The sequence below is a fragment of the Thunnus thynnus genome, chromosome 18, assembly GCF_963924715.1.
Source record: "Thunnus thynnus chromosome 18, fThuThy2.1, whole genome shotgun sequence".
Taxonomy (NCBI): Eukaryota; Metazoa; Chordata; class Actinopteri; order Scombriformes; family Scombridae; genus Thunnus; species Thunnus thynnus.
Window position 1 is genome coordinate 20,336,729 of NC_089534.1, and position 18,939 is coordinate 20,355,667.

Consider the following 18,939-nt stretch of genomic DNA (forward strand, 5'->3'; position numbering starts at 1 on the left):
AATTAATCAATTAGCCGATCAACAAAAATTAATCAGAAACTATTTTGATAATTAAATAATTGTTTTTTAAGCAAGAATACAAAACATTTGCTGGTTTCAGCTTCTCAGATGTGAGGATTAATCGTTTTGACTGAATTTTTAGGACAAAATGTGAAAATTTTCTGGTTCCAGCTTCCTGAGTGTGAATATCTCCTTGTTTCTTTAGTCTCCTGTGACAGTTAACTGAATATCTTTGGGTTGTGGACTGTTGGTTGGGACAAAACAAGACATTTTAGGTTGCATCTTGGACTTTGGGAAACAGTGATCAACATTTTCTGACATTTTATAAACCAAACATTGTTGGTTGCAGCCCCACAAATGCTGGCATGCTAACACGCTAAACTAAGATGGTAACCATGGTAAACATCTAGTATTCATACTGGCTATTAAAAGATCCCCATCAAATGTGCTTTCAATGTAAGTGATGGAGGCAAAATCCACAGTGTGTCCACACAGTAATTTTGTGCAAAAATGCATTTAAAAGTTTATCTGAAGCTTATATGAGGCTTCAACAGTCTGAGTTAGTCATATCAAGTGGATATCTGCCACATTTACAGTCTTTTTAGCATCAAATTCCCTCTCTGTGTTTCCCTGTTGAGCTGCGGTGGAAGTATAGTAACAAGAAGAGGGACTAAAAAGACTGTAATGTTGAAAGATATCTACTTGATTTGGCTAATTTGGACGGCTGAAGCTTCATATTAGCTTCAGATAAACTTTTAAATACATTTTTTGCACAGAAGAAGGACTGTGGATTTTGTACCACATCACTTACGTTGTAAGTGCATTATGAAGGGATCTTCTTATGGTCAGTATGAACAGTAAGAATAATTATAGAAAACCCTATTTCAATGCTCATTTGGGCACGTGACTTGTTTTAAGACACACTTGGAAAAATTGTGAACCTGTCCTTTAATGTATTAACTGGGCAGTATGTTGTTGTTTAAAAGTCTTACCTGTTCAATACTCCTCACAAGCAGCACTGTTATTCATTCCTTCCAATTATCTAATTATTCATCTAATTGTTATTATACATCTATGCACCGTACACACACGTTATTTTCTCTCTTCACCGATAGAGGCGCTGGTTGTTTCCCTCCCTTGTTTTGAACGTAGCGAGCAGCGGTGCATTCTGGGATACAAAATGTCTCCTAAGAGTGCTAGCTAATGCTAACGTCGGCGACTTAACTGCGAATAAATATATATTTTACCTTGTAGTGTTCGTATATTTCTCATATTAAACTATATTCAGCCGCCGCCATGGTGAGTACTGACCTGCTTCTTATACTGACAGCAGGAGTTTAACAGCTTAAGTAAACGAAGCCTTAACGATCAGCACCAGAGAAGGGATAATTAATGCCGATATTTCAGTGTGATAACGATCAATAAGTTTGTAAACAAAGCCTCAACTGTTAGCTCTATGTCTGTTTTAATCGACTAGGTGAAACTGTATTATGTGAAAGGTAATGAGCTAATGATCCAGCTCGCAGTTAGAAATACAAACATTTCTCCTGAGGTGGAAGAAGTATTCAGATCCTTTACTTAAGTAAAAGTACCAATACAGCAATGTAAAAATACTCCATGCATTAAAAATCCTACCTAAATAAAAGTACATAAGTATTATCAGCTTGATGTAGTTAAAGTATTGCAGTAAAAGTAGTGGTTTGGTCCCTCTAACTAATATATTATTATATATGACATCATTAGATTATTAATACTGAAGCATCAGTGTTGGAGCAGCATGTTACTGTTGTAGCTGCTGGAGGTGGAGCTAGTTTGAACTACTTTATATACAGATAGCTAGTTTAGTCCAGGGGTTCCCAACCTAGGGGTCGGGCCCCTCTAAAGGGTCACCAGATATACCTGAGGGGTTGTGAGATGATTAATGGGAGAAGAAAGAAGAAAAAAACAAAGTTCTGATACACAAATCTGTTTTCAGTTTTTGGACTTTTCCTCTAATCTTTGATTTTTGGTGAAATATTGGATCATTTGAAGATTTATTGAAATGAAACCATGTGAGAAGTTTAGAGGGAAAAATCACTATTTGGTGGAGCTGTTAACAACTCATAGACATCTGAAATGTGCAACTGACTAAACACTGCTTTTTGTAAGACGTCAAAAGTTAAGAAGGTTTGAAACCACTGGTTTCATCTTTAACAATGTGTTGTATTTTAAAAGCTTGTTATATTATCCATTGTGTCAAATATTCATCTAAAAAGTAACTGAAGCTGTCAGATAAATGTAATGGAGTAGAAAGTATAATATTTCCCTCTGAAATGTAGTGGAGTGGAAGTATAAAGTAGCATCAAATGGAAATACTCAAATAAAGTACTTCAAAATTGTACGTAAGTACAGTACTTGAGTAAATGTACTCTCCACTACTGCAATTCTCTTTGTTTCTAGTCAACAAAAGCGGAGTGCAGAGTATCCAGTTCCAGCTCCAGAACAGATGAAAGGAGGAGATCAAGCAGCAGAGGCAAGACAACCTAAAATATAAACTCACCATCATATCAAACAGAAAACATCCACAGTGTCACTGTCTCATTTTCATTGCTTCCTGATAACACTGAGCAGTTTAAAGACTGAACATCACATCCCAGTTTCAAGAGCCATTTTCATTACTTCACTAGACTGTTCAGTTTAAATTAGAATCTCCAAATAGTTGTGTTGTTATTACCAGAAATGGCAGATACTGTAAGTTCACTGTTCGTTACCACTCTGCACTAGTCATTGCTGACGTTATTTCTTGCTTTTAATACGAATCAGTTGCCGCCCTCTGTTCAAATGTGAAACTATCTTCGTATTTCGGTTCATTTTTTGACCGATGTGTCACCTGTTTTTCAGGACGAGAAAAAAAGAAGCGGAAACGCAGCCGTAGCAGATCTTCCTCGTCATCCTCTTCCACTTCATCGTCGTCATCTTCGTCATCTTCATCCTCGTCGTCCTCTTCCTCATCAGGCTCGTCACACTCATCCAGCCGCAGTCGGAGTAGCTCCAGCAGTCGTGGTAAGTGTATTTTTAAAGACTTTGGCTTGTAAAATCTTTGTGGCCAAATAAATTTGTCCTAAAAATTAATTTTTCACAGATTTTTTGAAGTGCTGAGAAGAAACGCTGAATTCATATCTAATGCTTTTATGAATATATTTTGCAAATTGTTTTAACAATCCACATAGGAAGTCTCTTTTGTCGTCATAACTAATATTCATGGTTAGTTATGATTCATTCTGCTTTGTTGTTGTTTTTAGACCGCAGTAAATCCAGAAAGCAATCTAAGAAGAGGAAAAAGGAGAAACAACCCAAAAAAGTAATTTTTTGTGTTTGGTTTCATGCATTGACAATTTAAAGTGATGATTTTTCTCACAAAAAAAAATAAGTTTTACTTTGTTTTGTATTCTTGAGCAGAAAGGGAAGAAAGAGAAGAGGCATAAACGTAAAAAGGACAAGAAATCCAAAGGAGGAGAAGAAAACTCAGGACCTGTACAGATCTCCAAGGTAACACAATGTGCACACAGTAAAATCACTGTTTGTTTGTTCACGGCCATGTTTGACAAAAAAATGCCTTTTCTGACCTGCGTGTCTGTTTGTGTATTGTTATCCAAAAATGTGATGTAGATAACTTTCTTGTATTTTCACAGATCAGTTTTATGCTCAGTCAAATGCATATGAAGATATTCATCATGTAAAATGTGATCATCGCCCATCAAATGAAACATCCAAGTCTATCCTGCTAACTAGCACTAGCAACGTTAACAAAAGTCTGTATCTATGAATATATAGTGTGTATATTTGTGTTCAAACATTCAGCACTTGGCCTCACACTCGGCATAAACATGTCGCTCCACCTCATGCTCCACCACTTCTTCCGTGAAGTGTGAATGATCACCTTAAAGCTACCATCTGTGTCCACTGGCCATGTTTGAACAGGCTACTTTCAATCTATTTAATTAAATCACTCTAAAATCAAGTCCACTCCATTAGGTTTTGCTCCAAACTGCACCTAAACACACTAAACCTCCACAAGATAATTTTATCTCAAGGCCATTTAACTGGATCTTATTGGGTAATGTGGTTAAAGTGATGTTGATCGTTTTAGAACATGTTTGGAAGGTTTTGTTGGCTGAAGTTTATATATTTAAATTCATTTTTTCTTACGTGGGACACACCAATGCAGGTACTTTTAGAACCTAGATTTTTTTGTATTCTAGTCTCAATGTTTCTTTTTTTCTTTCAGTACTTGAAGGAGAGGAAGAAAGGCAAGTACAGTATGATCTCAGGAAAGAAGATAAAGATGAAAGTAAAGAAGTCAAAGAAAGATAAACAGGTAATCTCAATCCCTTATTGCAGTCAAGCGAGCGAGTTCGTCTTTACAGAGTAATAATGGATTCTTATGTGCTTTTACTTACAGCGGGACAAAAATCGAGCAGAACTTCTCGAGTTCTTGAACTCTACTCTGTGAGGCCACTGTGGACACCAGAAGTCGTGCTCGGGCTCGGACACGGCAGCAGAACTCAGGAAACAACGAGCTGGCTGTCCAGGAGAATAAATACGAAGGGGTTTCTATGGAAGAGATGATGAATAAGACTTGTATCGACACACAGAGGAGCAGCACCGAGCTGGATGGAGTGAAGGAGCATGTCACCATGCATTCAGACCACGAGCCACGTTTTTACCACATATTGTCCAGCTTAGCCTGATAGCTGTTGTGAAATGTGAAGAGTTAAAGGACGGCTTCTGTTGGAAAGGCTGTTGACTCAGGAGCCCAAATGAACATTGAAATATGTTTTTCTTGCCATGATCATTCCTCCTGTTCATACTGACCATTAGAAGATCCCTTCATAAAGCACTTACATTGTAAGTGATGGGGGGCAAAATCCACAGTCGTCCCTCTGTGCAAAAATGTAGTTAAGTTTATTTGAAGCTAATATGAAGCTTCAGCTGTTCAAACACTGTCTGAGGAAACACAAGGAGGGAATTTGATGCTAGAAAGACTGTAAATGTGGCAGATATCCACTTGATATGACTAACTCAGACTGCTGAAAGCTCATAAAGCTTCAGATAAACTTTTAAATGCATTTTTGCACAAAATAACTCTGGATTTTGCCTCCATCACTTACATTGAAAGCACTTTTTATAGCCAGTTTGAACAGGAGGAATGATTACAGCGAGGAAAACCTCTTTTACCGTTCATATGGGCACCTGACTGTTGTTTTAAAACAGACTTGAAAAATTGTCAAGCCATCCTTTAATGATGAGCAGTGTCATCAGAAAATGTTAGCTGTGGCTAACTATATTAGATGAAGTTTTTTGTCATCGGACAGCTTTGAGAGTGGGAGGACTGCCAGCGGTCAGTTTTGTAAGTTGCATGTGGTTTGAACGCATGGTCAGCCCCCGTTTTTACCCGCTGACTGTGTCAATTATTCATGACCACATGATGACATTCATGGCAGCCCATACATGTGTTTTTTTTGTAGATAATTCACCATTATGTTTCTATGGTATAATTTGGGAACCACAGTGTTATCAGTGTGTACTGATTTCATAGTTTTTAATGGGTACATTTTGTTTAAAATGATGCTTAATGTCTTAGTCAGAACATTGATTTCCCAAATGATATCACCGTTTTGTTTCAGCATCGTTCATTTTATTACATTTATATATAAAATACAATCACTGTTAGTCCCCCTGTGTCAAACCAGTTGAAAGCTTTATATGGATGGTGTTGTGTAACTGTTGAATTTTGATGTGTGACAAAAAGAAAAGAAACGGCAATTAACTGCTGCATTTGACGTTGAAATGTTTCACTCAGAAAGATGTGGTAACATTTAGTGATCATTTCGTTGCATCTCTTCTTTTTCAACCAAACACAAGGAAAGCTTTCAGCCTGCTGACCTTGGATGATGAATTATTGTGCAGAGTCTTTTTGTGCTGTTGGAAGAAAACAAAGTGCAGTTTTATAGAGAGAGAGAGCATGACTCACTCTCTGAGCGACGTAAATGTCAGCACTCACTGTTAGCAAAAATTAGTCTCAAAACGTCCTCTTTGAATAAGATTTATACAGAAATCTCATGCAAAACACTCTGCTATGAAAGATCATTCACCTCTCAGGCCTTTTTGTGTTGTGTGATGAAACACTACCATCATATTTCATTTCTTCTGCAACATTTAGGGGTTACAAAAGCCATTATATAACATAAACATCCCAACCAGGCTACAATAAATGCCCCTAGACGCCAATACAGAATAAAATGTCTACAACATTTAAGAGGAATCACTGCGAGAGGTGATAATCTCAGTTGAAACTGTTGTCAAGGTGCAGAAGATTTCAGGAAAACACCTGACATTACCTTTTTAGATTAAAAGGTAAAGCAGTAAATGGATTAAAAACTGAGTTGGTGCCATACTGAAGAAGGAGGAGGATGGATTCCTCCTGCATTGCCTGGTGCAAAGTGCAGGACACTCATCTGTCCGACTGGAACATCACAGTCACTGTCCCACTTCAGACAACTTTACTGCTGTTTGCTCCTTTGTATCTGAAGTCAGGCATGCTCCACACCCTCTGCGACCTCTCCTCCCTCTCCATCCCTCTCTCCACGTCTTCCGACACGGTTTTGAGGTCGCTCAACCCTGCCCCTTCCGCCGCCGCCGCTGCTGAGGTCAGGCCCACTGTGCTGCCGAAGGGGTTGATCTTGATCCGGGACCTAAAGTTTATGAGGGACATGCTCATGGCGCGTTTGTTGTTCCACTGGCGGGCGAGCCGCTGTGCCTCCTGCTCCTCCTTAAGGTGGTCCAGAGCCTCCATGAGGACGGAGCGGAAGAGGCCGGAGACCTCCTGCGCCTCAGGCTCGTTGGCCTGCATTACCTCACGAAACCTGTGCAGAGCCAAACACAAAAGAGACAGTGAGCTGAGAAATGATATGATAACTGATTGCCAGTTTGTCAGGTAGATGTCATTTTCTGCCACATTTGCTCCACCGATTTTACACATGAAGATCAGAGTATTACTCCTGATGTCTTGAGCTCTGGAGGAAGCGTTTAAAAGTCTGAGAAAATAACTTTGGGTCAGGCTTGAGAGACTTTTAACTTTTGTTACAGAAAGCCCGTGTTACAAACTGGTGTGCAGTTTGAAAGACGTAGTCGGGGAGGATGTAAAGACCAAGCGGCAACTACCACAGCTTGAGGCTAAAGCCAATGTAGAAGTATCCTAAAGTGCAATGTGACCAGTGGCTGCTAGATGCTGGCTCCAACTGAAAAAGGGTCAACTTCGAGTCACTTGTCAACGAGTCATTATGGTCTCAAACGCTGAATTCAGGCCCTCTAGTAAGAGTGCTCGTGGTTATTTTGGAAATTCAGAAAGAGTTACACTAACAAGACCCTCAGAGGATGCTGTCATGCAATTTTTCAATGAGTTTAATGCCACTTGATTACGATACCTACTCTGTTCACGCAGTTTAGCTGCAGTAGATAATGTTAGCCCAAGTGTGCGCCGCTTTGGTCCAAGGTCCTCACTACAAACCGAAAAAACAACACTGACCATAAACAGAAACTCTGGGTTTCAAATTGGCTCCAACGAAAACCAATGAATGATGTCACACCTCGCTACATCCATCTTTATATACAGTGTAATGACTGATACTTTTACTGAATTGCATTGTGGGAAATGTTGTATTTAGTGTTTTGAAGTTTGATCCAGACTTTGAACTAAAGGACAGGATATCTTTGCCTCTGCTTCTTCGATTTTGACCTTTCTTTTAAAAATCTGTCTCTTGCAAGTCCCCCAACTTTGTGAAAGTGCAATACTAAATTGGTGCAATACCCCTTTAAAGAGAGGAGGAGAACTTTCTGTACATTTTTTTGTGTTCCCCGAACAATGAAGGGACCTGACAGCTGCTGTTTTGCATCAAATGAAGTTCAAGTCTTACATTGGTATCCATAAAGGAGTATTATTTGGTCAGAGGTGCACAGAAATATATAAGCAGTCAAAAAACAGCACAAAACTGTGCATCACCCAGAGGTAATGTATCTTAATTTAATCCCTATAATCTGCTCCACATGCAGACACACACACATACACACAAAATCATACAGTTGGTAGAAAAGAAAAACAGCTAACCGCTTCTTTACACATGCACCAATCTTTCACACACACAAGATTAAACTGTATTCAATCAATACTAGAGTAGAAATAAAATAAAATTGAAAATTAATATCAAAAAATAGTAAGTAATACTGCTGCAATGCCACAAAAACAGCCTAAGACAGAAAAAGAAACTGTCTCACTGGATGCCTGGGAATACATATCTCTCATTTCTATCAGTATGTACTGAATGTGACCTGAAGAATCAACCTGAGGCCTGAAAACAAGGATTTTCAACCCCGGGTTTTATTCATTCTATGGACCAAAAGAACATCCACATACTGTATAATGGCTGATGTTATAAAAGGCAACCTGGATCACAGTCATCGCTCACTGAGGCCCCCCTGCCAACCCCCCAATTACTCCTCCTCCTAACAAGAGGTGGTTGAGGCCTTAACAAGCCTTTAAATAGAAATCTATATTAGGGAAGCTGTTTCCCAGTAAGTGTTCCCAGTTAACTGTTGATTGGCTGCCTTTTTCTCTCTGCTGGGATCACAAATACGTGTTGACTCTGGAAAGAAATCATGTTTCTACACGATTCAGTAACAGAATCATATTTGTTATTATGTAGTTCTGCATCACCTTGTGCTTTTGATTTATTAATTCCAGTCATTGTTAGAATGAGGCTATAATGTAAAAAAAATGAAAGTGTAAATAAGCTTTATTAAAGGAACAATTCATGATTGATTTGTGAATGAAAGTGTGGCTCCATCATCGAGATTCAAAGCACTTGATCAAAACCTGCAGTCACTCTCAAATTGATACACAGATCTTTTAGCTGTAATAAAGTATTAACACTAGATAATGACTGTAAGTTGTTGATCAGGTTTGACAAAACAAAACTCAAGGTCAACTTATTAACTTTTCCCAGAGATTTCAACCACATCTCTGTTATGAGAAAAATCCATCTGCACAGGAAGACCACAAAATGCAGTTGAAAGTTTCAGAAAACCATGAGTAAGCACACCTTAGGTATTGATATTTTTGATACTGTGAAACTAGTGTGTATAATTTTAAAATGGGCCTATATTTTCAGTTAAGTTAAGAAACACACCAAATGTTGATTTTTTAAAAATCCACACAATTCTTTATGTGAATACACATATGAACCAATAAATTATTCCTTAAAAAATAAATACCGATTGGGCCTATAAAGACATGATTAATTCAGAATGTGAGCAAATAGACGAGCATAGACTCATCCAGATGCATAAACTACATCTGGATAATAAACAACTGAAGACAGCTGTTGACACCAGTTCTAAAAAAGTGAAAAGCTTTGGCAACCAGTTTGGATCAGTGTTGCTGATTTGGATGAGGAAGAACAGATTCTCGATAATCATTTTTGATCTCTTTTTCTTTTTCTTTTTATTCATTTACTATTGCATTATTTTTATCGTTGACATTGTTTAATATGGACCCTGGTAACACTAACAGTCACTTTGTGGAAGTTCATGATGATCCAAATAAAGAACAACAAGGCTTAAAGAGTTTATAGACACGCTAGCAGCTCTGAGACATTTCACAGGATAACTGCTGGTGGTGCTACATGAAGGGGATCACCAAAGTCATCAGGATTGATCCTCTGGAGATCATGAATGTCTGAACAAAATTTCATGGATCCATCCAGTAGTTGTAGATATGTCAGTCTGGAACAAAGTGGTGAACATACTGCCATCCCTAGTGTGGCTAAAAATCAAGACTCTTACACACAAGCACAGGCTGGCATTTGGAAAAACCCTCATGCACCTCTGTTACAGAGAGACCTTCAGTTAATTACACTTCACAGCCAATCTGACAACTGAGGACTCCACCTCTTTGCAGCTAATTAAAGTCAGAAAAACACTGGGTTGTCCCTGCTGTGCACAACACTGTGTGCCATTTCCACTTCGCTCTTAGCACCTTACATTAACACCAATCAAACTGCTTCCCAAAAATCTGTCATACCCTAACAAGACACCTGAGACCTCGGCAGCTTTCTGTGAGCAGATGCTCAAACAAGCTCAGGATGTCTCTGCTGCAGATTAGAGAACCTAAGCGTTATAGAGTCATGTGTAGGATGACAGAGAAGTTGGCCTGCAGATGAGTTTCCCTGACGAAACGTTCCCCCGTGTCTGCCAAAGAAGATGCTTAGTGTTTGTCTGTCCGTCTGTAACGTCTCTTGAAATCAAATTAACAGATTTCAGTGGAATTTAGAGGACACACTGGACTTGAGCTAAAGAACAACTAATTAAGTTTTGTGGTGATCTGGATCTGATATTTCCTCCATTAAGTGTTTATTTTTGGCCTCAACTATGAGAACTATGGGAATTAGACTGTATGTTAGTGGTGGACAATATAATGATACCTGTCAGACAACATAAATTTGCCATTCTCCAGAAAATGTATTACATCACGATCATATTAGTACTGAATGTCAAATGACACACACAGTATTTTATATGTAAGTGTAATTTTTATATAAATGTTGCATTTCCATCACAGATACATCTACTGTTATACAGGAATTTATCCACATCGCCTTCTCTGACTGTATGTCAAAACTTACAGGTGCACTTGCATGTTCAAGAAATTAACTTAATGTCAAATTTAAATAAATATTATTAACAGGTTTATTTTCCAGAGATGTTTGGACAGTAAAGACATCTGTCTTCCTATAAGCTCCAAATCTGAGTATTCAGATTTCAGATGCAACTTTTTGAATTTTTCTATTAATTCTGAAGTAGTGACTAAGTTTGAATTTGATATCGCATCCAAATTAGTTGTGTTTGAATTTACAGCTCTGAATCAGAACCTGTCCCTACAGTATATCTCAGGAGAATATCATGGCTGATGTCATAGAGTCCTCTGAGTTGCTTCATGACTCACTGTCTGTCAGCACCAGGATTTGTCTGAATGACATCATCACTAAAGTCTGTTTCTCTGCTGTTCAGCTAATAGAGAAACTGGTTTAAGTTCACAAATTACAACCCAGCTGTAAAATATTGTATATCGTATTGATAACATATTTATTCTCTGGTGATAGAAAGTTGTACTATATACTACATACTGTATACTGTATCTGTTTCTACGAGCTGTTGGGGCTTCAGGCTAATATCTAGTTGTTGTTAATGTGTACCTTATGCAGTAGTGGAAGAAGTATCAGAGCCTTTACTTAAGTAAAAGTACCAACACAACAATGAAAAAGTCTCTATTACAAGTAAAAAGCGTTCATTCATCCAAAATCCTTCTTGAGTAAAAGCACAAAGGTATTGTCAACAAAATGTACTTAAAGTGTCAAAATGTCGCTCTGTGATTGTTTATATTGATCTATCAATGCAGAGGTAGCATTTTACTGATTTGATTTATTAATTTGAAGAACTAAGTATTTTATGTACTGGTGAGCAGTTTAGTCCAGTGGTTGCCAACCTAGGGGTCGGACCCCTTCCAGAGGGCCACAAGATAAATCTGAGAGGTCTTGAGATGATAAATGGGGTTGGAGAGACGAAAAAAAAAGTTCTGTTACACGAATCTGTGTTATTTTTTGTTGGACTTTAATCTTGCTTTTTTGTGAATAAAGGATAATTTTACCTCATCTGATTTTGAACAATTATTTAAATGAACCATAACAAGGGGCCTCATCTGGACACTGATTTATAGTAAGGTGTTAAAAGCCAAAAAAGTAGGAAACAACTGACGAAATCTTTAGCAATATTGTAAATTGTAACCTGGAAGAAAGTAATAATCGTAGATGTCAAGTAAATCTGTAAATGAGATTTCCACCTGAAATCTTGTCTGATAAAAGTACAAAGTAGCATAAAAAAATGTACTTAATTATTTTCCACCCCAGACATTATATTCTTGTTCCTGTATTATTTCTCCACATGATCATGTTTTAGTGAGGCTCGATGTCTCCTTACTTGAGTATGACCAGCCCGCAGCAGGACGGGGGCACCTTGGAGCAGAGGTCCTCCAGGCCCAGCCTCTCTCCGGTGCTGATGCTATAGGAGGAGCGAGGCGTGCTGACCAGCCAGCTGTAGTCCACTCCAGTCTTGAGACGCCGGTACTCATTCTCCCTCTCTTTCTGCTGCCTCTCCGCCTCCTTCAGCTGCCAGCTGAACTCCAGCATCAGGGTGTCGGTGACCACGTCGGCCGGGTCCCGCCGGGGGCTCCGGTAATAAGGCTCATCGTTCCAGCTGAACCAGGAGGCCATGGCCTTGTCCTCCTTCACAGCCCCCTGATGAGACAAAGGCAATCAGAGGGAGTCATCACATTGAAATAACTCAATGTGACCTCGAATTAAATGAGAGCACAGATTATAACTGCCGAGCTGTTGAAATGTTTGCTCAAATGAATTGCTTTTGAAGTGGCTTGTGTTTTTGCAAGGCCGTGTGTGACCGGAGAAAAGGAGAATGCATACTGTGTTGTGTTTTCATATAGTACTCGACAATTTGTATCTACTTTCGCAGAGCTTGAAACCTGGAATCTATTAGACGAGACAAACAATACAGAGCAGTTATATTGAACATTAAAATCATTATGTGGTTGATTAAATGTTTCTGCTTTTCAAGGTTTTCATCTGTAGCGCCGCATCCTCTGAAGTCTATTTCCACACCTGTGCATATTCCCCAAAGAGAACAGTCCTCCATCTCCCCCCCCCCATCCACCTGCTCTTTGTTCTACAGGTGTCATATTCACGCCCACAGATGCTGTATTCAATTCAATTCAATCAGTCTTTTGTTTGCATCATGTTTGTAATGAAAGCACAAAACACAGAAGAGCACTGATCAAAAGATTTTAGCTTCACATTCACTACAAGGTCTTTAGGTTTCGGGAAAACTACATGAAAACATTTAATATTCAATCAATTGATTAAGTCATTTTTTACACATACATGCCAAATATTTAATTCTAGCTTCTTAAATGTAAAGATTTGCAGCTTTTTTGTCTTATCTGACATTAAACTGAATATTTTTAGTTTATGGACTGTGTATTTCTTAGTGATAGAACACACATTTAGGATGTTTAGTAAGAAATCTCTTCATTCTGTAATACAGTTGAGGTTTTTTTTGGTGTCCGTTTAGTCTTGTTACTGTCCTCTTTTAATCTTTCTCTTCTAAGGCTGAGGCTGTCCTCCAAACCCTGAGTATTAACAGACACTGTATATGCTTGATATCACTGTATAGTGAAGCTGTTTTGTTGCTTTAGGTCTGATTATCAGCATGTGAGGAGAAAAGCTTTCACAACAAACAGACAGACTGAGATTAGTCGCAGCCCTGGTTTTACCTCCTCACCAAACAGTTTGACTCTGACTTGACTAACCCTTCAAAATGGAGTCAAATACATCCAGCCAATACAGTTTCAACGCCTCTGTATGGATGTTACATCACTGACAGTCCAGTAGCTTGTTACTGCATGTTTTAACGATTAGTTTAGTTGTACTGTTTAAGGAGTAGGGCTGCAACTAACAATCGATTAATGACAATTATAGTTTTCTCAATTTATTGTTTGGTCTATAAGACATCAGTGAAAAATATCAGTCATAATATCCCTAAGTCCAAGGTGATGTCTTCAAATGTCTTGATTTGTCCGACCAACAGTCCAAAACCCCAAAATATTCAATTTACTACCACATGAGAACAAGAAAAGCAGCAAATTCTCACATTTGACAACCTCTAATTCAAATAGTTTTCCGTCGATGACTAATTGGTTAATCAATTAATCACTGCAGCTTTAAACAGGAAATAGGTCAGCTGTTTATCTTTCTTGTGGTCACCAGCTTCTGGGACATCCAAAACCGACTCATTTCTCATGGTTGCGAGGGAAAAATAAACTGAACTTTCTTTCTTTCTTTCCATCTTCAATCACATCATTTAATACTTGGACTGCAGCCTACTTTTGACGAAATATAACGGCCTTTGCAGAGTCTTTGGTCATAACCAAATTATTGCTCTTTATTTCAAAGTAGAATTAAGAACAAATAGTTTTTAAAAAAAAAAACGTTTCTTACCTCTTCGTCTTCCTCCTTTCTGAAAGTTTTCTTGGAGTCCAAAAAAAAAAAACTAAAAACCAAAATCTGAATCTCAGTGTATGCTGCAGAGACGAGCCTGGCTGAATGGAAAGCAGAGAGAGAAGAGAAATGGATCCTCTCTCTGCACTCCCGTCCTCCTCACAGTCCCACAGAATTATCTCCACCTCTCTCCCCTGCTCCTCCTCTCCCTCCTCCTCCTCCTCCTCCTCCTCCCAGGAGCCTCTCTGGCCTGCCTTTACTTGTTGCCGGAGGTTGGGGGCACCATCTCCAATGGGAGCCATTGGATCACGGCCCCTGATGAAGTGCTTGTGTAGCTTTTTACGATTCGCCGTTGCCATAGTGATGCTCCTAAGCCTATTTGTCCAGTGTCCACAATAAGCTCCATCAGCTGAAAGGTAGCTAGAGAGCGATGAAGAGGCAGATAAAGAGGACAGAGTGGGTTGAGCAGCGAGATGGAAAGAGAGAGATAAATCAAAGGATGTTGTTTTGAGGACACGGTTAGTGTAGTGTGGGCTCACCGTGACAACAGCTTATTTAAGTGGCGAGAGGCACAATATCTGCAAGAGGTCAGCCTATGTAAATTAGCTTCCCACAAGCTAATGAGTGTCACTGGCCCAGAACAGTCTTCTATGAATTATAAGAGGGTTGGAAAAGTGCTAATTGCAGAAAATGTTTCTTAGTATGTTTGTGTGTGTGGATGCAGATGGTGAGATTATATGGAGGCAGAGAGGGAAAGAGTCCAGATTGAATGTGCAGCGCTTCTTGTGTAGGTGGATATCAAGGTTTGTTGGTTTATTCTGTGTGTAGGTGTGAGCAGCTAAGCTCAGACGCTTTCCCTCTGCACATATATACACAGCACCCTTAAAATTCCCGTCACAGCTCCACCATAACACCATCCTCCTCCTCCTCCTCCTCCTTCTCCTCCTCCCCAGTGTCACAATGCTAAATAACATGCTGTGTGAACTATGAACTCTGTTTAGTCACTGCAGAAACATCCACCAGTGTGAACAGAAAACCAGTGTGCTTGTCTTTTTTCTTCAACATAAAGATAAATGCTTTAAGTCAGCTGGTGTATATTCTAATAAATGATGAGTAATCCCTGCACACACATGCACACACACTCTGAGTCACAAATGTATTTAAATACACAAAGCTTCAAGCCAATGTTAATTTCAGTGTAGTTAAACTATCAAACCAAGAGTGGTACAATTCCAATTACATACAAGAACAGCTCAATCTGTGAGTAGTACATGCTGTACATGTCAATAAATACTAGTATAAAGACATGTAATATACATTTGACAACATCATCTCACCACATGTTCATTCAGTAACTTCCAAACTTTCTTTTTTTTTTTTTTACAATATTTTTTATTATTATTTTCTATTTCAGACACTATAAGCAATGTAGTCCACACATTTCATCATTCCCCCACTCCACAAAGAAACATACAAAAAGCAGTGCTAATATGATATACAACAAGCCAAAATGATGTCTTTACAAAAAGTCCATATTTTTTGTGATGAAACATCTACTGTTTTGGATTTTTCATTTTCCAAATACAAGATAAAATGTGACCAAAAATCATAGAAAGTATGTCCGCTTTATTGTTTTCCAATGAAAATATCCCAAACTTTCTGAGCAGATGAAGTTCCCCACTTGTCATTTATTTATTAGCTTATTCAGCGGAGACAGTGCACATTAATAATCATTGCTGTAAATACACCATAGTTAACCGAGAGGCTGTTTTTCATCTGTGGTCATGAGAGTGTATAGATGTTTAAATTTCCATTTTATTCCAAGCACTTTAAGGACTTCTCTCGTTTTGTCTTATCAGTTTTAACATTTTTTCCAACCCATGTGGAAATAGTAATAAAAAGGCAGCTTTATCTGCAGAGGAAGATCGCATAGAAAGCTCCAAAACAGCTACTAAATGGACCTTGTGGTGAGATTATTATTGTCAAGAGTGAAATTGGAAACTCATTGAATATACAACTATTAACTACATGACGGCAAACATTAAAATATTGAATATCATCTTTGATTTTTTGGTTCATACAATTTATTACCGCTTTCTACAACAGTAATAAGACATTAATAAAGATTATGTTTGGGTTTTCAGGTTGTGAAAAATCCATCTGGCTTGGTATACCCCTCCAATTTGACTCCTTCCCTTCTTGCAAAAGGCTGCAGAGCATACATATATGTTTATTAACTATTCATTAGACCATTAGTTACAACTTTAAAACCTTTTATAAAGAACGCCACATTAAAATATAGTATAAATCTGTCTAAAACTGCATACAAACAGAGATCTAAAGGATTTGGTGGATTTAATCTTTATTACATCCCTGACCCTCCTTCTCAAAGCCAGATACCCTTTCGAGTAGTCTAACACAGGGGATAACCAGCTCATTTACAGTTCATTTTTCTCCTGCTTAATGACCACTGTCCCTGTCAAATAAAGGAAATTAAATTATAAAAACTTTGCATCCTCTGGTAGGGACTCAAGATGCACTCAAAATGAACAGTAGCACAATCCCGAGAGAGGTCACTGCTCTGGTTGTGTGTCTACCTCAGCTCGAAGGTGACAGATGGGCAGGTAAACTCCTGCCTGTAATCCAAACAGATGACAGCACTAATCCTCTAAAGGGATTCCCTCTATCAGCTCCTGAGCGAGCCCTGGCCGCAGTGCTCCGGTGGTGCGTCGCCGGGCACTGATGTTGTTAGGGAGGTTTGGCAGATCTGCTATGAGTGATGAGGAGACGCCGACGTGTTCTGATGCACGACACTTAGGCTTAGACCCCCACCTCAAATCATCTCACATGTTTGTCACCCACACTCTCAACTCAACTCAAATTTACTTCTAAATAATAATAATAACTTTATTTGTATAGCACCTTTCATACAAGAAATGCTCAGCTCAAAGTGCTTTAAAGCACATTTAAAAACAACAGTTGACCAAAGTGCTGTACAATCAAAATTACAAAAGCTGTGTGCCTGCCATATGCACAGAGTGCTCATATGCACACAGCAGGGTCACAGCAGGTGTTTGTGTCGACCCACACTGGATTACCAGATGGGTGGAATTTGCTGCATTTAGAGGGCAAGAACTAATTAAACTGATTATATAAGTCCCCATCAACTCAAAGATATGTTTTCTTCTTGTTCCTTCAGTTGAATGTTTGAGCTTCACGGTGCAGAATGATGTATGTGAATAGTTTGACACTAGAAGTTGTTTTCACATTCATCTGCTGAAAGTGGAAAGTTTGTCTGAGTTCATTTAAATTCTGATTTTAAGGGGCGGTCCTATGAGCACTAGTTTGGAAGACAATTGTGGTCCAGTATTCAACTTACACAAGATGTCTCCTGCTTCCATTTTCAGTGCACAAACACTGAAAATGGAAGTAGGAGACATCTTGTGTCCACAGTTAGACTTCTGAAATGAAATATATTTGCATATTTATAGCTTCTGTATTTTTTAATGAGGGAGAAGGAGTAGATGCCAGTTTTAGGATTTTAACAAGATAATTTTACATTTTTTGCAGAAAAACCATATCAGGCACACATTATTGTCCCAAGCAGAGTATCTTTTATGTTTTTTAATACATGACGTGTTAAGAAGTATAAAATATACTTTCTTAAACTTTTGAAAAATCCAGAAACTGTAATATGCAAATATTTTTCAATTCAAAAGTTTAACAAGGTGTCTCAGTGTGCACTGAAGGCTTCAAGTTCCCACATCACACTCATTTAAGTCACATATTGAACCATGATTGGCTCCCAACTAGTTGTGATGTCACAAATCCTGCCCCCCTTTAACTCAGATTTGGAAACTTTCCACCTTCAGCAGAAGAATGTTTAAACAGATATCACAAACATCATTCTGCACGGTGAAGTTCAAATATCCGACTGAAGGAACAAGAAGAAAAACATATTTTTGAGTAGCTGAGGACTGTACATTTGTTACCCAAATTGCCTGCACATGGTGTAATCCATTGTTATGTTCAGGAAAATGCATCTTTAAGTTTATATTTGACTCAAGTTAAGTATGAAGGAACTTAAATATATTATTAGATTGTTGTAAATGTAGGTTGGTCTCCTGTCATATATACTCAAGAGATTTTAGATATCAGATATATTTTTAGATATTTTATCTCTTTACTTTGTTTTTTGCCATTTCTTTTATTCCTATTCTGACTGTAATTCTCAAAGATTATGTAGTACAAGCAAAATAATAGAGGCATTACTGAGTCATTATTTTGAACGTAATGATTTTTTGGTCTTCAGCTGTTCTTTATTGTAAATGCCATATTCACTCTAAACTACCAACACTGGCCTCTGAAAAGCCAAATCTTCCTTTGAATTGTAAGTACAAGTCGTTACTGGTAAAAACATAATCAGAAAAGGTATTTGTTTAAATGGGAATTGTTTCTGTTATGCAGCTATTCATCAATTACTGCAGGGGGCGTCACATCACCATATAGACTGAGACTTCAAGTCTCTTTCCAAGCAAAACTGTACAAAAAGCTCAGCGATGAGAATTTGCTGTAAGTCATTTCCATAGTTAGTGAACCCCGTATTTCTCTTATAAAAGGTGAAAAGATGTGTGTCTGATTTCTTTTATGTAACACAAACACAGGCAGATCCTGATATATAAACCTCATAATCTCCAGGAGGAGAGCAGGCATTGTCATACATGGACAGTGACTCAGTATGAGTCAGAGGGAAGCACAGACCGGTCACAAGAGCCTGAAC

The 18,939-nt window shown here is 38.4% G+C and overlaps 2 protein-coding genes across 2 annotated transcripts; one reads left to right on the forward strand and one right to left on the reverse strand.

Moving 5' to 3' along the window:
- Nucleotides 1–1,153: 1,153 nt before the first annotated feature.
- On the forward strand, nt 1,154–5,817 carry si:ch211-22i13.2 (uncharacterized protein LOC553945 homolog). Its single transcript, XM_067572118.1, has 7 exons — nt 1,154–1,299; nt 2,440–2,512; nt 2,881–3,042; nt 3,282–3,340; nt 3,439–3,528; nt 4,268–4,357; nt 4,442–5,817. Exons 1-7 carry the CDS (start codon nt 1,297–1,299, stop codon nt 4,490–4,492), a joined length of 528 nt encoding a protein of 175 aa, XP_067428219.1. The 5' UTR covers nt 1,154–1,296; the 3' UTR covers nt 4,493–5,817.
- Nucleotides 5,818–6,380: 563 nt separating this feature from the next.
- On the reverse strand, nt 6,381–18,348 carry rd3 (retinal degeneration 3, GUCY2D regulator). The gene is made up of 3 exons (XM_067572117.1): nt 14,160–18,348; nt 12,070–12,386; nt 6,381–6,905 (listed from the first exon to the last, which is right to left on the reverse strand). Exons 2-3 carry the CDS (start codon nt 12,360–12,362, stop codon nt 6,533–6,535), a joined length of 666 nt encoding a protein of 221 aa, XP_067428218.1. The 5' UTR covers nt 12,363–12,386; nt 14,160–18,348; the 3' UTR covers nt 6,381–6,532.
- Nucleotides 18,349–18,939: the final 591 nt, after the last annotated feature.